The sequence below is a fragment of the Vipera ursinii genome, assembly GCF_947247035.1.
Source record: "Vipera ursinii genome assembly, chromosome: 7".
NCBI lineage: Eukaryota > Metazoa > Chordata > Lepidosauria > Squamata > Viperidae > Vipera > Vipera ursinii.
Genome location: NC_139521.1, coordinates 41,193,641 through 41,214,430, shown reverse-complemented (window position 1 = coordinate 41,214,430; position 20,790 = coordinate 41,193,641). Strand labels below are relative to the sequence as shown.

At 36.7% G+C, this 20,790-nt stretch overlaps 1 protein-coding gene across 1 annotated transcript in view; it reads right to left on the bottom strand.

Moving 5' to 3' along the window:
• Nucleotides 1-19,593, bottom strand: part of FAT4 (FAT atypical cadherin 4) — a gene marked incomplete at both ends in the record, with an annotated part of 131,165 nt that extends 111,572 nt beyond the window's left edge. The window contains one exon of the mRNA XM_083368009.1: nt 14,299-19,593. Within this exon, the coding sequence (XP_083224135.1) occupies nt 14,299-19,593 (5,295 nt within the window). The remainder of the gene's footprint in view (nt 1-14,298) is intronic.
• Nucleotides 19,594-20,790: the final 1,197 nt, after the last annotated feature.

Here is a 20,790-nt window from a genome sequence, read left to right as displayed (position 1 = left end):
GAAATAATTTCATTATTACCTTGAAATATAATTCAACCAATATTGTATATCAAGATAGTCATTCTAATTGTAAAAATGTATTAAAATTTATTATTTTAATGTAACTAAATTCCATATGGATTAAGGATTATATTTGATAGTATAATTAAAGTGACTCATAAGTTAAAAAACCCACAATGAATACCTATAATTTGTTCCTGTAAGTTGCCAGTTTTAAGATTGAATGCAGGAGATATGCTGGGGAATAAAATAAAGTTTTATGTAATCTTTCAAGAAATGTTTTATTTGTGCTCTCTTTCTGTGAATATTCTAACTATTCTTAGCTAAAAGGAACCATTACAGTATCTATATAACTTCTACATGGTAGTTAAATTTTGTGTTCTCACAGTGTAAAGAAGCAAGCTGGTGCAAAGCTGTTTTCCTTTTTAATTATTTTTTTAGTATAAAGTGCTGATCACTGTATGAAATTAATAATTGTTGTTGTGTTTTTCAAGTATTTTGAGAGTATTGCTAAATTCATTACTTAAGGATAGTCCCATCAGAGCCAGTGTGGTCTAGCGTTTAAGGCACAAGGAGGGAAGCAAGAGACTGTGAGTTCAAGTCCTGCCTTAGCAGGACTTATATCCCATTGCAAACTTAGCTGGCTGACCTTGGGCCAGTCACTCTTTCTTAGATCAACAAAGACGAAGGAAGGTTTCAGAAATGGAAAATGGAGTATCAGGAAGATAGAGAAGGGGATACCTGAATGGAATAGCATCTTATTCTTCTATCTGGTATTACTAATAATTGCTTGTGAATTATAAGGTTCTACAATACCTGAGGAAATTTGAATCATGAAATGGTGTATTTTGTAAAAAGATTAACATTAGAACTGAAATTCAACAGTGATTGTGTCTGGCTGATTACCACTGCTCTAAATAGAACTGAATGGTATCATTGTTCATAAGACATTTAAATATGATTCAACTCATGAAGTCCAAATATTTATGTATTTGTTTGTTTTTCATCCATTCATGCATGCATTCATTCATATTTCCTATTTCTTAACAGCCTATTCCTTTCCATCACAGACGGTTTCTGAGTGGTATACAGTATAAATAGTTTGCCACCTTTAAATAATTTAATATCATAAAAATGTTTATAAAGAATTGTTAACACATTCAACAATTCTTTATCTGCAACTATTACCAGATAAAAAAGGCACTGTGGTTGAAGTAAATAATGGCAGAAACCACTTTACTTAAGACAAATTATATGCTTGTGCAAAAATGAGACCACCCTTGATGTCCCTGTAAGCAATAAGGCAGCTGTCACCTTGGCCTTTGAAAAATTCAAAGAGTTACAGTGACAAAGCAGCCTTTATCAGCAACATTTTTGTGTCTCCTGGAAGAAAGTGTTGTAGATATACTGCCGACACCCACATACACACACAGTTAAATCAGCAGGACCACTCTTTTAGGGAATTACTGTGTCAATCAGGATACACAGCTGTAGTACATATAACTACTTAAGAATGTCAGGCCCTGCTAGATTTATCTTTAGCTAAAGTGTGCTCTAGTATTAAAAAAAAATAACATTTCTTAGGTTTTCAGGAAATATTTTCTCTATAAAGACAAACCTCTTTCACTCCAAATGAAGAACTGTAATCATACAAATTTCTTTGAATGCACCAAAAATAACTAATAACTGTGTATTCTTCCTCCACAATATTGTGACATACTGTAAATGTCTTCTCTGAAATATGAATTTTTACATAGTGACATAATCTTCATTATCACGGTGTTTAATTAGCAAGATCTCTTTATAAATAAAATTTTGTTAGAGTTTGGAATGCAGAACAAAAATTAACACGAACTAATATTTAGAATGAAAAAGAAGAGAATACCAATGACGGAAGTGCTAAAATCAAAGACAAGAAAAAGGATGGTAAAGAAGTTACTTCCAATTTTTTATAGCACTTATAAGTATAAATATAAGTTAATCTCTTACTCTGTGGTTACAGCATTGTGTACATTTTCTCTATATTATTTTTTAATTAGAAGATCACTTGAAGGTTGACTGATTCCTTTCAGAAATTATCAAAATCTCCATCTGTTATCTTTTATATTTATTTATATTTATAATTACTTAACTCATGTTTTTAATATGCCATTGTGTATATCAATAAACAGAGACAATTTCTCAAGATTATTGATCAAACCAATTCTAATTTTTCAATATTTTTTTGCAACAGGTATTTTAGAACTAATAGAAGAACAATGTCTGGCTTCATATAAACTACTGTAGTCATATAACATATACTAACTGGTATCATCAATGATGTATGAACAGGACATTAATTCAGGCAGCAAAAAAAATACAAATAAAATAAGATTTTATTTTTGTTCCTAGAAATTGATTTAGAAGTCACTTTTATCCTGGGAAGTTCCATAGCTTTGTGAACACAATAGATGGAAATAAAAATACTTGCTTAGTTCTTTATACATAGAGATATGAAGTGTGAAAAGTGAAATACTGAGATGCTTTTGATGCAGTCATTTTTCATATATAGTAGGGAGATAGATTTATTGTATGAAAAATAAGGAATGTCCAAACTGACACCAAATGCTGAGGGGTAAGAATTCATAGCCATAGATAAAACTAATGATTAATTCATATAGTTTATATGTGTGAATGTGAAAATGAATTATACTTAGAAACATTAAAGTGAAGAATGTATGTAAAGGAAATCAGATTTGTTGATGAATAAATTAATGCAACTGTTAACACCACTTTTTAAAAATCGGGTAGATTTCAATTTATTTAATATTTCTTTTTAATTCATTAATTAATTAGAATATCTCATTTTAATTATTAATATTTCTTTCATCAGTATGCTAAGTAACATTTTCACTAAGAAAGCAAAAGTCCAGTTCTGGATACTTGAACTATTGTTCTCCATTCAGATCTTTCTTTAAATCTTTCTTTCAACGAACCACTGCATAATACTGCAAGTCACCCACCCAAACCAGGACTGTCAGTATCAGGTTGTTTAGTCAACAAGTCTGCGAGCAAGCCAGGGTCCGTCTTCCCATGAAAATCAAGTCAATGACCTGCATCTCTTGCTCCTGTGAACCAAAAGATGGCTATAATTTTTCTTTTTCTCCCCCCCCCAACCTCCAGCTTTCACATGTTGCAATCGTTCACTCCAGTCATTAGGCAATATAAAAATGCATCAATTCCTGCAAAGTTAAGTTCTTTCTGAATGACTGCATTGTGGCTGATTAGGCACAGTTTTCTTATTTTGTCAAATTAAATAGAGAGAGACAATAATATAAAGAAAGGAAAATCAGGGAATGTTAAGGTATTTCTTCACTCAGACGATGTTCGTCTTACTATCTAATCAAGTGGAAAGGGCCTTTATTTGCCATTTTCTATTGTGAAAAAGTGCAGCAATAAAATGTCTAAAGATTTTCCAACACTTTTGTTACCCCAAGAGAGCAATGTTAGTCAACTGCTTTCTGATTTAAAATAAAAAAAGATAAAAAGAAAACAATTAAAAAGAAAGAGAAATCAACTGCTGTAGTAGTTTGAAAATTCAGACAATTGAAGTCCATCTATACTGAACAGCCTTTTAACTTTCCAAAAGTTTGCACTAAAAAAGTTTGTAAAGAGGTTTGAATAAGGGTTTCTTCTTTGTGACCAGAGAAACTTTATAAATGATGGAAGGAGCAGTCCACAGAACTTCAAACGACTTTATTAAAGCATTACTAATCGGCATTTAGAGTTTGAGTGTTAACGCCAAAGAAGAGAATAGTACTCCAAAGTCTAATGACTTTTTAAGAACATTTCTTTAAGATACAATACATACTTTTTGCAGAAGGTTAATTAAAGATTAATGTTATAACATCACATCATCGGTTTATAGATATTAACAATTATTAGATCATATGTATCCAAATAAACTATAATCTTTTTTGTTCCTAATATTCTATAGTGCGCAAGAGGGAAGGAGGAGATAATGAAAGAGGGGGTGGAGAGAATAAAGATTTAACAACCCAATCTATTAACTAAATTACCCATTTCATGATCTCCAGTGCTATAAAACCTGAACACAATAGAACAATCCAATGAAAGTGGAGTGCTCTTTGGCTCCGCTGATTTTAATTGGGGAAAGCTAAGCTGCTGCTTAGTTTTCCCTTTTAAAATTGATATAATAAAAATTAATTTGCTAAATAATGTTTGAAACTAAAAATGTGAGCTTCAACTGTATTCAACTGTATGAATGCATATTTTCTTAATAAAATGGACTATCTCAAATTTGGGCTTGATTATCTGCGGGATGTTTTCTTCTGCTATAAACATCCTTGATTTACTTGGATCATCAGGTTATGCCCTTTTAAGGTGGCTCCACTATCAGAAACTCATCTATCTCATACAATAGTTCTCAACAGGCATGTTCTGGCACACTTGTGCGAGCGACTTATTTCTAATGTGCCACAAGATTTTTATCTTCTTTTCTATGTCCTAAATGATAACTTAAAACTATGTAACTTTCCCTTGAACTATGAATTATGCATTTAAAATGTGTACATATGATTAAAATGTGTACATATGATTAATAATTGTATGGTGAGTGATTGAACCACTACTATATTGAGCTCTGTGCCACAGATTTTAAAAAGATTAAGAACCACTGATCTAGTATTGATTACAGATAGTCTTATTTTACGTTAACCTTGTGAGTCTGCATCAAAATCCTTGGACAATATGATTTAAGGCAGTGATGGCAAACCTTTTAGAGACCGAGTGCCCAAACTGCAACCCAAAACCCACTTATGTATCATCGGATGCCAGGTGGGCATGGCCCATTGGGTGGGTGTGGCCCATTGGGTGGGCATGGCCCATTGGGTGGGCATGACTGTGGTGGTAACGGCAGACTGGGTGGGAGTAAAAAGTTCAATCAATAAATTCCAACTTTGCAAGATCCTTTTTTCCCCATGAAAAGTTGAAATTGTTTGAACCTTTTTTTGCACACAGTGGCAGAGGCCTAAAGCAAAAAGGTTTTATAAAACCCAGCTGAAGGCCTAGGACTGGGGCGATGGTGCACATTCCCACAGGGAGGGCTCTGCGTGCCACCTCTGGCACCTATGCCATAGGTTCGCCACCACGGATTTAAGGTAACTCAGAGCAGCCAATACAAACCATTACATTGCAGGCAAAACATGTGCATCTCTTTGAGACTGTGATGCTCTTAGACTTGGAAAGAATAGACTTCAGAACCTAGAAGCTGTAGCAATGTCCAAGAGATTTTGATGCTCTACGGATTTCTCATTACATATGGTTCTGAACAAAACATATTTATGCTAACATTCAATTTCAGTCCCATTTCATTTATATTTACTACATATTGTATTGTACAGTATTACAAGTAAAATTACATTACTTATTAAAACCAATGGGCTACTTGTGGTCTCTGTCAATGTGAAGTAGGTAATACCCCTCCCAAACATTATAAACTTTAAAAGTTGATTTAGCTCAGTTTTTTTAAACCAAATACCGGTACTTTTTCTTTTATCTTCCTTTCCACATCACCCCACCAAAATGGTATTATTCATTTATTTGATGCAATCTCATCCCTATGAGTCTTGATATTCACCAAAAGACTAAAGACTACTTTACTAAAGACTGGTGCTAAAGACATATTACTATGGAATTTGCTAATCATTGTTTAAAACCATCTGTAGCACTCCACAAGTTTGCACATTCTCCCCGCTTTCTATCTCCAGCAAATACGTATGGTTTTATGTTATTGTTCTTTCTTATATTACTAGATGCTATTTTTTTTTAAAAGAAAAAGTTATCATTTTTTTCAATAAAGCATCAGATCCTTGAACTGAAAACCAATGATAGGTAACACACAAGGCATCTCACAATGACTCTGAAGTATGATCCAACTAAAAAAATGTAAATTAAAACCATCACTATTCCCTGGGCTATGTGGCAACATTCAAACCAAACAGAACATCAGTCAATCTTCTGCAAATTCTTTCTTTGAGAGGAAAGAAAGAACTGAACAGCCAAAGTTCTTTTATACTTGGCTGAAAAATCGGTGGACTCAGTAATGAATATTTTAAGCCAAAGATCATAAAAAATAAATTATTACATGATAGCTCTATTAAGAGTGATCAGGTTCTCAAGGGTTGTTCATATTATACACAGTAAAGATTGTTCTGAGTATATACTATATTGTGTGTGTGTGTGTGTGTGTGCATGCACACGTGGATGTGCATGAGCACGTACACACACATATACGGATATTTGAAAGCTGTATGCTTAGAATTACAAACATGCTAATGCTATATGTATAAACAAGCACAGCAAATAGAACTTTATACATTGTTTTAGATTCCCAAAAACATGGTTATTTTTAATATAAGAAATCAATAAGCCCTGTACATACATATGATCTTATGATAAATTCAAATGCTATATTTAGGTAAAGTTTTCCCCATAATTTAATCTGTTGAGTTTGATGAAATGGATGGTGATCTTTAAACTAAAATAAGAAGAATCCAGTGGTTCAACTGGCAAAACAAGCTTCCAAGTATTTTCAGGAAGGCAAATTAATTTGGGGGGATGAGGGGAAGGAGGTGTTTCTACAATGGAAAAAACCAATTGCCCATTGCAACATGCTTTTACTACAAGATGTATATATAGTTCTGGAACTCATATTTTAATGAAGGATTTTTACCCAGGGCTCTATGATTTCTGAAAAAAATTAAGAAAATGTTAGAAAATAGAAAGGAAAAATATTTGCATTTTGATATATTTCATACATAAACCAAATCAACAAAAATCAACATGAAGGCTTCCATTTAATACAGTCTGGCAAATACACTCTTCTCCAATAAACCCTTTTATGGTGTATAGCAATAGTACAATTTTCAGATTCCTTATACTTTTATAGCAGCTAGAAGTAATTCATCAATGCATAATTTCAAGACAAAATAGGTAATGTGTGTTTTCTAACAGCTTTACAAACATATATAAATTGAATTGTAGTAAAAAAACATTTGCCATGTTCAGGAAGTGACAGCTTAGTTTTTTCTTATCCAAATATTGGTATCTTTATGAAATGATTTAGAAAAATGCTCTTGTGTATATTACAATTCAGTAAAACAAAATAAAATTTTAAAAGTCAAATAATTTAGAGAAATGTGGTACATGAAATTTGAAGTATGGGTGTTCATAAGCAATCAAGACAAAATATGTATTTTCATCAGATTTTAATAAGACACATGAAGCGCCATTTTATTTATTTTTCTCATGATTGCTTTCAAGATTACTGTGAAGATATTGCAAGGTTAAGATTTTAATCTTAAAACTTAAACTTTGAAAGGTAAAGACAATATGTATTCACTGGTTGCACAACAATGGCATTTTGTTGTTAAATAAAATTAATAGCAAAAACATAATTTATTTCTCACATTGAACATTGATTTATGATGGTAATAGCTCTTTCTGATGAGGAAATTCCTATTATGGAAAATATACCGAGCCTCAATGGGCTCATATTAGTCAGATGTTTGAAAACAAAGAATTGAGTTTTCATGAGATGCTTATTATTTACAAAATATAATGAACATGGGGGGGAGGGGAAGCTAAATGGATCTTTCCAAACAAATGAGCCCATTTGGAAACTTCTTAAGAATATTAACATAGAAGACCATAATTATGCATCCATTCAATTGTAAACAAATGGATGAGATGTTCTCTCTAGCCCTCCTATATGCTTCCATACTACAAATTCAAATTACATTTTGTTTCGTTTTAAAGAACTGAGCTTATTTCCAAGCAAAGTGCTAGGTTGCAGCAATTCACTATTTTTATTTCTATAAAAAGCCCCTGAGTCTTAGCATTGGAGGCAGTGATCTGTTTTGTATCATATGGTTTCTTATTTAATTGTAATACAAAAAACATTAATATTACTTTGCTACAAATTCAACCTTATTTATACATGTTATTAACATGGAATCTTAATTTCAAGAAAACAAAGTTTGCCCTGCTTTAGAAAAAATATGGGACTAATAAGTTCCATTTAGCTTATGAGTAAATTTTAGTTTGTTATAATTTATTTATTTTTTGTAAGTTGGATATTTTAGAGTGTTTGTAATTATGTTATAGGCGGGTTAAAGTGTATTATGTATTTGGTTATTTATATAGTTGATTAATGTTAGATTATGATTACTATATATTTGTAACCCTGTAACCAGCTTTGGGAAGTGGGGGAGGGGGGTTTGGGGGGTTTGGGGATGGGATAATATTGTAACCTTTATAAAACTTTTCAATTAAAAAAAAGGTTTGCCCTGCTTTGTTTGTTAAAGCAGGGTTGTTGTGCCCCTTGTTAAATGAAGTCACAGCAGAACAATGGGTTCTGGAATGTGTTTATCCTTATATAGTTTATAATTGCTTTTTTATTATTTTATAGTTGTTCTGCTGCATATATACTATATACAGGAGTCACATGCAGAGAACTTACCAAAGAAAAATAATAGTAACAGTAATAGTAATGCATATTTATCAGTTACTGTCCCTTGTTCATTTTGTTTGAGTATTTTGGGAGGCAGATATATTTCTCTCTCTCTCTCTTCCCCACAAACTGTAGCTTTTATCTTATTCTTTACTATAAATTCATTAGACAATTTATTACTATAATTAACCCTGTCAAGGATATAATTAAAATAGCTTGGTTTTATTGACTCTTGTTTAATTATATTTAATTATGCATTATGAGCTGGTAACTGAAACTTTTTTTTTGACAGATAAAGGAACTTGTGCCAAACTACATTTTACACATAATTGTATAGTTATTTTTCCCAACTTTTTTATAAAAATGAAAACAGTCTGTAATTTTAAAAAAAGACTTCTGACATTTCAAAATGCTCTTTTTTCTCCCATAAAACATGTTATTGAAAACTTAACATTTTTCTGTTGAACATTAGTTGATATAACCTATTTCCTTGATATAAATATCATCCATTAATTATCTTGCTTCTTCTCTCCTATAAACTGACATTCTTTCTGATTATTTATTTAAACATACACGCAAATATATTTATAAAGATTTCAATCACATTACCCATACAAATACAAACACACGCAAACACATGGGGGGGAATGCAAGAAAAAGAACGTATATATGGATTTCTATTTAATTGAAAATGATCCCATTTTATTAATGTTATCATCCTTAGCCTTTTTGCCATCTAGGGATGAAAGATGGAGTAGAACTAATATATCTATACTTTTAAAAAAACAAAAAAAAACAAATACTAGATGGCAGCAGACTTTGGAGGTTCTGTACCACTTTGCTGCCATCTATTGGAATATTGGATTTTGCAGCACAGATCAGAAAACCTTAGGTGGACACTAACTAGCTCCAAATAAGATAATGGAAACATCCCCCCCCAACAAAAAAAAGGAAGGAAAAATCTCAGTCATTCTCATTTACCTCATGTGTGGCAAAACACTCTTAAGAATGGTATAAAACTTTCAAAAATTTCAATCAAAACTGTCTAATGAAAAAAACCTGCAATAGTTTTACCTGACCCATTTTTTATTTTATGGATTAATTTTTATCATATAACTGGAGAAAGTAAACCAGTTCATTAAATATGGTAGTCCCAAATAACAATGTCTAAGTAATATCTTCTAGAATATTGCTATTAAAGGATTGCAGGCATCTCAGCAGTATGAAAGGAAAAACAGAGGGAAACTGAAACACTCAGAAAGTATGCAAATGAGTTAATTTGTTGCTTCTCACTAATCAGGAATGTGAATAAGTTTTCACTTTGAACTATGGGTTGGGGAACATACCCTAAACACAAGCCTCCATAATCTGAGAGAAAAGTTTAGTCTTCTATATTCAAACCTTAATTCAGCTAAGGGGAATCTGACAATTTCATGAAAAAATGAACACATACGTTGCAATTTACAGGTGAACTGAGCCTATATTATGTCAGATTAAATCCCACTGAGGTAAGTAAAGGACTCGTGCTTGTATCTGACTGAACTGCTAATAATATTCCCCAAAATGCCAGTCTTTGATATATTACCGTACTTTTCTTCCCTTTACTGAAATTAATTTTAAAAAGTTCTAAAGTATCAACTAGAAATAATGCTACTAGACATCAACTGTTTTTGTTGACCTTGCAAGGAAAGACTTAAATCTAGCATCCAGTAAAAACCAATCCAGATATAAGCCGAAGGGAGAAAGCCAATAAACAATTCAGAAGTAAAGGCAATATTGACCACCTGTGGTGGAAATATTTCTTCTATCATTCACACAGCATGAGGCTTCATGATGGATTACAGAAACACCATTGGAGGAAATAAAATGGAGAAACAGAAAGATCAACGGGGATGTAAATTGTTATATGAAAATTCCAAGAAAAACATGTGTTAATCACTGCAGAGGACTTTTTTTAATTTAGTCATTTTAATTTTAGATCATCATAAGAATTTTTTGATCTTACACACGGTAAAGTTACACCAATAAGTTGTATACAACTAAATTACACGTGCATTTACAGGGGCATATCTGAAGACTAAAGTTACCAAAATTACTAAAGACAGAGTGCAGAACTTCACGCAATAAATAGTGGTCATTCAGATTTTTGCAACCCAACTATGGTAACACTACATAGTATACTCAGTTTTACACAATTAAATTTTATTCAGTTACTCATGAATAGATTCCATGACCTCTGCTCAATGGAGTAACATTTTCTATTCCATATAGTGAAGATCTGGGCAGAGGAGAAGAGAGGCAGGGAGGGAAAGAGAGGGAGAGGGAGAGAGTAGGAGAGAGAGGAATCTTCTTTGGAATTGTCTTCTTTCAATTACTGCATACAGTTGAAGTGGTATGCTGTTACTTATACTTCAAAATCAATGAAAGCACATATCACTTAAATAATGGTTTTATATTTATCTTTGTCTATATATAATTGAAAGAAAAATATGTCAAAGATTAACAGAACATTCAATTATGTGGAAAAAGGAGGATGCTCCAATACACCCTGCTAAACAAACCTAACACTTCTACTGTGTTAGCAGCTGAAGATAGCATTTGAAATTCCTAAATGAGATTAGTTTTCTTCAGATAAGTTTAACCAAAATGTTTCTGCAACTTAATATTATGGCCAAGTGTTTAAGACATGATCAAAAATGTCTCTTGTTAAAATAGAGAGAGTGCAGCAATCAACATTCTTTTTTCATCCTGTACAGGTGCATCAACAAAATGTCAATGCTTATGTGTAATCCAGGAAGACAAAGAGAGGGTGTTGTTGTTTGTCGTGTACCACCTTACTGTAAAGCTTTTCAATAAAGCTGCTGATACTGCCATTTTCCTAAAATTAGTATAAGGCAATTTCAATACGCTCTTCTATCATAATACCTAGAGAAGCTTTTTGAAAGTTAAATAGCTTTCTAAGCTGTACTCTGGTTTCAAAACATGAAAAATCAAACAAAGATCAGGCTGTTACCTTTTGGAGTTAAGAGCTGCTGGCCTTTTTATTGACAAAATATCAAGTGCTATAAAGTTTTTTTGTTGATATAAAGAGTATGAAATTGAGGACAATGAAGCAATTATTAAGTATATAACTCCTGCAAAGGGGCAGAGGAGTTAGGTGACAGTCTTGGAGACAGCCTTAGGAAAATGCCATTCCTTTGTAATTTGTGAAACTCTTTATAGAATCAGCATATTAGAAAAAGTCACAGAACATAAAAAATGAAATAAAAACCTATATGAGCTCCCTTCTGTTATATGTCAGTAGTGAGCTCAAATTAATGAAATTATTTTTGAGAATCAGGTTGCACCTGGATACATTTAATATATTATTGGGGTTTGGAATGCTATGCTAGCAAATTTATGCAAGTATGCAAGTCTTACTCAACTCAATAGGACTTTGTTCTAAAAAAGCATCACTGCCAATATAAAATCACAGTCTAGTACTAACAACAAATACTAGATTTGGGTACTGTACAATAAATTCATTTTTCATATAAAACTGTATTTTACTGTTACAATATAAAATACTGTACAAATAATGTAATTATTTTGCTCAGACCTTTCTTCTTCGCAATATTGTGCTGTTTTCCCACAAACTTCATTACTCAAATAATTCTGATGCTTCACTTAATGAACTATTTGCTATACAATTATATATAATTTCATTAGGATTCAAACAGCAAAACAAATTAATTACATACAGTTCTATGAAATGTTAAATCCCATTAAGTTCAGTGGGACCAAGCTAATATGAATGCTTGTAAAATCACAGCCCATGCTAAAATTTAAAGTTTATTTTCCTTTAGCTGGCTTGGTTGAACTGGATCGAACTTGTAGATAAAGAAATCAGTTGGTCATACTATACAGTAGTATTCACTGAATATGTAAAACATAGTAAGATTCCTTCCAATAACAATAGTTAAATGATTCTTTAGTTAAAAATATATTGATTTTTAATGAAATTATAAAATGATGTAAGACATTGTATGATTAGACTTGCATAATTTCTCTCATAAATAAATAAATACGGTAAATAAATAAATAAATATTCCTTTAATGACAAATTAAGTTGCTCTACTTCTACATGAACTATGTCAACTCTCCTTAGAATCAGAGTTGATTTCTGGTGAGTTCATGGACACATCTGGAGAAAAAACAAACACATACTAGGCAAAAGAAAAATATAGTTCAGGGACTACCATAATAATTCTGTTATATGTTTAATCAAGCAACATACACCAAGATTTCAGAATTCTGTAGCTTCAAATACTTAATCAAGAATAATGTCAGTGGGGAGATTCAGGAGGTTCACACCACTTTGGGAGAACCAGTAGTTAATTTTTTGTTGCCCACACCCAGAATGGACTTCTGGAAGTGGCATCCCACAGAGAATCAGTTGTTCACATATTTGAATCCCACCACTGAATAATGTCATAACTGGTATCAAATCAATGCATATAATAACTATGTACCATGTTTACTTCAATTTAAAACAGCATTTTTACAATCAAAACTTAAGTATGTTTATGAGATGTCTTTCACATGATCACTTAATTGAGACTATAGGCTTAAGGTATTATTCCTCGGCTGCAATGTTTATACTGTCCGATTCTGTTTGAGTTCAGAGCTCAAGTTCTTAGACCATAACAGAAGCTTATGAATCACTCTCCACTTCCGGCATCCCCTGCTGACTGAGTGTTCCAAGTTTTTGTGAGCAAAAACACAAGTCAGAATACCATGCAGAAATGAGGGCTCAAACAATGCCAAACGGAAAAAGAAAGCCCCCACCTTAGCTGGCATTGTATTTTCTTTATATCCCCAACAGACAAAGCAAGCTCTAACTTAAGAACGTTCTATGAAGAAATAAAACATCCATGATACAAATTGTCCATTAGGAACTTAGTACAACATTCAGAAACAACAACAACAACAACAACAACAACAACATCCTTGTAATGTTTTGGTATCCATGTAGTCTGAACTACTCTAATAAAAAAAATATCATTCTGATATTCAGCATTTGGCTTCTATAACTCTCACCCTCTCTGTATGTTTTTATAAGCTGAATATTGGCAAGGCTAGAGAAACAGAAACTGGAAAGAATGGTGAAGGGAAACTCATTTGGAAGAACCAGCTAAGTTTTCCTGGGTCTCATCCAACACTGTATTATTGTATAATGATTAGAAATAAAAAGTCAGAGTGTGGTACAGCAAGATAGAAAAAAATCATATATAACAGTTTAAGCTGAATCAAACCTAAAGCAACATTTCTTTCCTCTAATTGCACTTTGCCTACATTTAAAAATGTCAAGTATAAAACAGGTAATGCAAATTGCAGGCCAATAGAGATTGATTTTTTTAAAAAAAAAAAAACTCTTATGCTTATTACAGTCAAATGTAAAAATATCCAAACCCTATACTTTAGTTCAAAACTAGCAAAATATTTGGGGCAAGTACTAATTATGCAGAAAAATCTTTGTTCATATGCAATCACACAAATTACTTCTAAAGTGTGACAATATCTTGTTAATTCTAAAGAAAGTAACACTTGCAAGATTAAAAGTGTTTGTTCAGAAGTCACAATGAATTCAGAGAGAATTGGTACTAATAAATACTGCACACAATGACAGTTTAAGTTGATAAGAAAAAAAACAAATATCAGTGTTGTATTTTGGAGATTGAAAGCTATATGGCGAGAGAGGACAAGGACAGGAAAGGAAGATAATGAAATAAGCAAAAGCTTTTTACCTCAGCTTTCTGGGTCCGAGGAGAAGCTGCAGATTTTTCAATGGCATAAACATCCACCAGGTACAGGCCTGCTCCTTGCTCCCTGTCCAAAACAGCAGCAGTCTGAATCACCCCAGTGTGCCGGCCAATAGTAAAGAGACGGCCAAACTTTTTGTCTTCACAACGTACTGATACAATGAAATACTCCAGTAGAGTTTCTGGCCCTCGAGGACTAGCTGCTTCAATAGATATCACATTTGTCCCAATAGGTTCGCCTTCTTTTAAAATGGTAATATATTTTGGTTGAGTGAAAATAGGGCCATCAAGTCCTTGTAGAATTACAGTCATCTCAGTGGTTGATTTTCTTCTCTCAGGACCAAGGTCTGTGGCTGAAATGATGAAGCTGTACATAAGCTGGGATGGCATTAAAGCTGATGATACTCTCAGTTCTCCACTGTAGCGATCCAGAATAAATATGTCTGTGACCCCATTAATTATTTCATATTCAACCTCCCCATTTGCTCCTTCATCAGGATCAGCAGCCACAATTGTAGTTAGGACTGTACCTATTAAAACAGAAGGTTCTACAGCCAGAGCATTTGGGGATACAAAAGTTGGAACATTGTCATTTTGGTCAGTTATAAGGACGGTCACATTCTTCAGAGCAAATCTTCTAGATTCGATAGGCACAGCCTGATCCATGGCTTTCACTGTTAATTCAAAGAGATTAGCAAATTCACGGTCTATTTCAGCACTTGTATATATTGTCCCTTTGACTTCATCTATATGGAAATGGTTTCCCCTTGGCATCTGCTGGATGATTGTATATGCCAACTTCCCATTAATATCTGCATCAGGATCATGAGCCACTACGGAAATGACCGAAGTCCCAACAGGAATGTTTTCAACAATAGACTTAAAAATGTCTCCAGCTGGAAACATGGGTGGGTTGTCATTATAATCCCTGACATATATTACAACTGACATGGTAGAAGACCGAGGAGGCCTCCCTTTGTCTTTTGCTGTTATGTTTAGTTTATACAATGACTGTGTTTCAAAATCCAACTTTTTTGAAAGGAAAATACTGCCGGTATTAGGACTGATGCTAAATGTTCCATGATTATTCGTTCCTGTAATACTATAATGAAGGTCTGCATTGTCACCTGAATCTGAGTCTGAAGCAGTGGCTGACGTTACAAGTTCACCAATTCTCATGTTCTCCAAGATATCAACAAATAGAATAGTTTTAGGGAATGAAGGACTATTGTCATTTTCATCCAACACATTGATATTCAGCATAGAAAGGGAACTTAGGGGATCTGTCCCAGAATCCACTGCTTGGATAGTAAGTGAATAAAATGCATTAGCTTCATGGTCCAGTTTCCCAATTAAAGTCACCTGACCAGTGCCACTGTCTATTGCAAACTGGTTTTCTTCATTTCCTTCAATTATAGAATAGTGGATTAGTCCATTATTACCTTCATCAACATCGGAAGCAGAAACTCTTAAAACCTGTGTTAGGTTTGGGGCTAATTCTGATATTGTTGCTTGGTAGAGTTCTTTTAAAAATTTTGGCGCATTATCATTTATATCCTTCAAGTACACTTGCACTGTTGCCTGATCTCTTAAAGGCTTTGGCAATCCTTGATCTACTGCGATAACTGTAAGTGTAAATACAGCAGCTCCCCTTTGTCTCATCAGGGATTCTCTGTCCAACTGATGAGTGCTTGTTATTTCCCCACCTAGAGCATTCAATTCAAAATCAGGCTGCATGTGTGCAAACAAATATCTGACTTCCCCATTAGATCCACAATCTTTGTCAACAGCACTTATTTTACCTACGAAGGATCCACCTTTCTGTTCCTCTTCATAATAAAAAACATAATTGGTGCTGTTAAACAGTGGTCTATTGTCATTTACATCTTGCAGAATAACAGTAACATTTACTATGGCACTGAGTGGTTCTACTGCTCTGTCAGAAGCCTCAACCAGTAGCGTATATCTGTCCTGAACTTCACGGTCTAGTTCACTTTTTATGTACAGCTGGCCATCTGGAAATATGCCAAAGGCATCTCCTGTATTTCCTTCAATTATGTTATAAGCTATTTCACCATTTGCACCTGAATCCTTGTCAGAAGCATGTACGCTAAAAAATCGGGAATTCACAGGCTCCAGTTCAGAAATAATGACTTCATAAGAAAGCTGGTCAAATACTGGTGGGTTATCATTTACATCATGAACAGAGACAGTTAAAATGAAACTAGAGGAACGTTCTGGAACTCCCAAATCAGAGGCCATAATCTCCACTTGATAAGACCCATCGTTTACATCAAGAAGCCCTGTCAAACTGATAGCACCATTTTGTTCATCAATACTAAATAGATTTTTAGGATTTTGCTTTAGGCTGTAAGCAACCATGCCATTTGCACCTTCATCAGGATCAACAGCTTTGGCTTGGAAAATGGTATGTCCTGTATTCCAATTTTCAACCACATTCACACTTTCCACTGCATGAAGAAAATGGGGTGAATTGTCATTTAAATCTCTAATTGTTATATTGACCAGAGCATCTCCAGTTATTGTTCCACCACTGGCCACTACTTTCAGCTGGTAAAATGCTTGCTCTTCCCTATCAATAATACTAGCAGTGGCAATCAAGCCAGTTATTTTGTTAATTTCAAACATGCCCTTTTGGTCACCTGAAGTGATAAGATATGTGATGTTGATGTTAAGATCCATAGTGTGGGCAGAAATACTGCCTACATGATAACCTAGGGCAACATTTTCAAACACCACAAAGCTGTAGATTTCCTGGGTGAATACTGGGGGGTTATCCTGAGTGTCCAAAACAGTGACTGTAACTATGGCCTGGTTTTGAGACTGCAAATTGCCACCATCACTGGCTATTACTTGTAACTGGTAAGCAGTCTTTTCTTCTCTGTCTAGGGTGGTTTTCGTTGTGATGACCCCTGTCTGACTATGAATTTGAAACCTGGAAGTGTCTCCTGCCGAGATACTATATCTAACTCTGCCATTGAGTCCAAGATCTGGATCACTAGCAGACACAGTGACAATGTAGCTATCTGCAGGTTCATTTTCTTGGATGTGAGCAAAATACTGGACCGGGTAGAATAAGGGGCTGTTATCATTCACATCAAGCAAGCTCACATTGACCAGAGCCACCGAAAAGAGGGCAGGATTGCCCTGATCGGTGGCCATGACATGCAGTGAATAGTGTTCCTGTTCTTCCCTGTCTAACTGTGAGGCTGTGCTAAGTCTACCTGAAACAGGATCCAAGCGAAAAGCTCCCCAACTAACTAATGGAAAACCACCTGAATTTCCCCCAATTTCCCCACTTTCTTGCAAGATGAATCTCACAGTCCCATTATCACCCAAGTCACCATCCACAGCAGTGAGGACGAGCAAATCAGTTCCTGGAGGAGCATTCTCTGCTATTGACACATGATACCCATCTGGCTTACTAAATTGGGGCTTTTCATCATTAACATCCAGGATATTCACTACCAGTTTTGCAAAGGAAATTTTAGGTTGCACACCCTGATCACGGGCACTGATGTTCAGCACCACTTGTGAAACTATTTCCCGGTCCAGCCCACCAGATGCCGCCATGCCTTGACCAGAAATACCTAGGAGAGATGTAGCCATGACAGTATCAGCACTCTTAGTAGTAACTAGGCCACTGTGTTCACTAATACAAAACCAACCCAACTCATTTCCAGAAACTATGCTGTACTTTAGGTTGGCATTAAGACCAGAATCATGATCTGTAGCACTTAAGCCCTGTACGTAGCTGCCTGGTGGTACTTCCTCGCTAATACTGACTTGATATACTGACTGCCCAAAAACAGGTGGATGATCATTGATATCATTTACAAAGATGACAAGGCTGGCCACAGAAGAGCGGCTCACTGGAGCAGGAGAGGCTCCATCTGGACTCAGAGAAGAAGGGACTGAATCAGGTGATGGAGGAGAACTTCCAAAGTTGTCAGTCACAGCCACGGTGAGATTATAGGTGGGAATGCGTTCACGGTCAAGAGCAGCTGCCACTTTGATAAGACTGAGGTTGGGTACTTTGCTGCTCTGGACCTCAAAATGGCGCTGTTCATTCCCACCCAAGATGGATACTGAAATATTCCCATTGGCTGCTGGTGAATCAGCATCACTCACAGTCAGCAATGCCACAACTGTGCCAGGTGCTGCATTCTCATCTACAGAGGCAAAACGGGAGGTGGCTGGGAAATAGCGAAATTTGACCCTTGGCTCATTATCGTTCACATCAAGCAGGTGGATTAGAGCCTCAGCACGGCCACTCAAAGCTGGTACTCCACGGTCAATAGCCTGAACTGTTAGTGAGTACTGCCGTTGAGATTCATAGTCCAGAACCTCCCGGATACGGATGACCCCACTTTCAGGGTCCACCTCAAAAGGAAGTATCCCGCTTCCATCTCCTCCAGTACTCTCTGCCCTCTCCAGACGATACTGGATGTCAGCATTGGTGCCCTCATCAGCATCTGCAGCCGTCACCTGAAGTACACTGGCCCCAACTGGTGCATCCTCAGGCACTCGAACTTGGTAGAGAGTCTGGCTAAAAACAGGTGGGTTGTCATTGATATCCTGAACAGTGACATTGACTTGTAGGAATCCATGTCTCTGAGGTTCTCCTTTGTCGTCTACCTGCACCAGCAGCTGATACGCAGAGGTAGCTTCCCTATCCAGCCCACCACGAGAGACCAAGTGCAGGAAGGCCCCTTCTCCACTAGGATTAAGAGTGATGTTAAGTCGGAATCGGCCCTCTTCATTGCCTCCCACAATGCGGTAAGAGCTGTGGTCCACACCATTGGTCCCACTGTCTGCATCAGTAGCTGTGTCCAAAATAAGTTGTCGGCCGCTACCTGTGTCCTCCTTGAAAGTCACCACAATCGAAGGATCTGGAAAGATAGGTGCATTGTCGTTGAGGTCAAGCACCACGATGCGCACTTCGCTCGGGTACGTCGGCTGGCTGGAAAGCACAACAAGGTCCATCACATCACTGGTCAGGCTCTCACGGTCAATAGTGGCAAGTGTGTGCAGAGCTCCGGATGTAGCATTTATGGAGAAAAGAGCATGATGCTCACTTAAACGGTAGGTGAAGCCTGGGCGGGTAGCAATGGTACCTATCCAGGTGCCCGGTGGCTGCTCTTCCAACACCTTGAAAAGCTGTCTGGGCTCAGTGGAGGCAGGAAGCGGCAGCAGCAGGAAGACCACAAGGCAGGGAAGCAAAATGGAAGAGGTGCTGCCCAACCCCCAGCAGCCCATGATGCAGAGGAGGAACAAGGTGGAAAACTGAAGCAAACCCACCTAACAGCCACAATCCAGGTCAGCTCGCAAACCAAGACAAACCAAGCCAGCAAGGCGGAAAGTCCAGCGAGCGACAGGCAAGCAACGTCAATCCACATTACCAGGAGCGCTCAGGTGGAAGAGAAGGGCTGTCAACGCCTCCGCCACCGCGGGCATCTCTCGCCCTTTCGCCGCCGCAAACGAAGGCCCGGACAGTGGGAAGAGGCGGCGAAGGGTCTAGGAGCTGCTGCTGCCGCTGCCTGCCCACGAGAGGCAGGCTGACCCCCTCCTCAAGCTACTTGTGCGGGCGGGGAGCGTTTGGATGCCCAAGCACACTCCACAGCCCCGAGTGCGGCGCAAAAGGACGGGCAGCCGGTCCCTTCCGCAAAATGCCCGGTGTGTGGGAGTGTATTAGAGCCGAGTTCCCTCCAGACTCCCGGCTTTGCTGGCAGGCAACCGAAAACGCCTTCCAAAGTGGGAAAAAAAGTGCCAGCAGTCCCTCCTTCACTTACGGGCTGCGGCTGCTGCTGCTGCTCCGTAGCTTAGACTTTTGTCTCTTCCCAGTCTGGCCGAAGCTTGAGCTGCCGCCGCCGGTCGAACCCTTTTGGGAGGGACGCGCAGTCCAGGCTGCTGCCGGGCATTGTTAACAAAAGTTCCCCCATCGGCTAAAGCGAGCCGCTCCTCCGTACTTCCTTCGGCGCACCAGCTCCGTTCCAGGCTGGGCTCTGACAGCGAGCCGCTTTTGCAAATTCGCTTAGCTCAGCGTTTTCTCTCGGGGGGGGGGGGGAAGAAGAGAAGAGCATAAGAAAAGAAAGAAAGAAAGAAAGAAAGAAAGAAAGAAAGAAAGAAAGAAAGAAAGAAAGAAAGAAAGAAAGAAAGAAAGAAGAGGAAGGAAGGAAGGAAGGAAGGAAGGAAGGAAGGAAGGAAGGAAGGAAGGAAGGAAGGAAGGAAGGAAGGAAGGAAGGAAGGAAGGAAGGAAGGAAGGAAGGAAGGAATCCCGCCGTGGATGCGCGAGAGCCAGACAGAAAAGAAGCATGAAGCGGTGAAGGAAAGCAGCGGTCCTTTAACTCTGTGGAACTCAGTTGCCCACTTTTGTAATTCCCAAAGGTTGCCGTGGAAGACCTTCTCGCCTCGGCGTCGCGAGCCCCCCGTGGACCCTCAGAGGAGCTGCTTGAT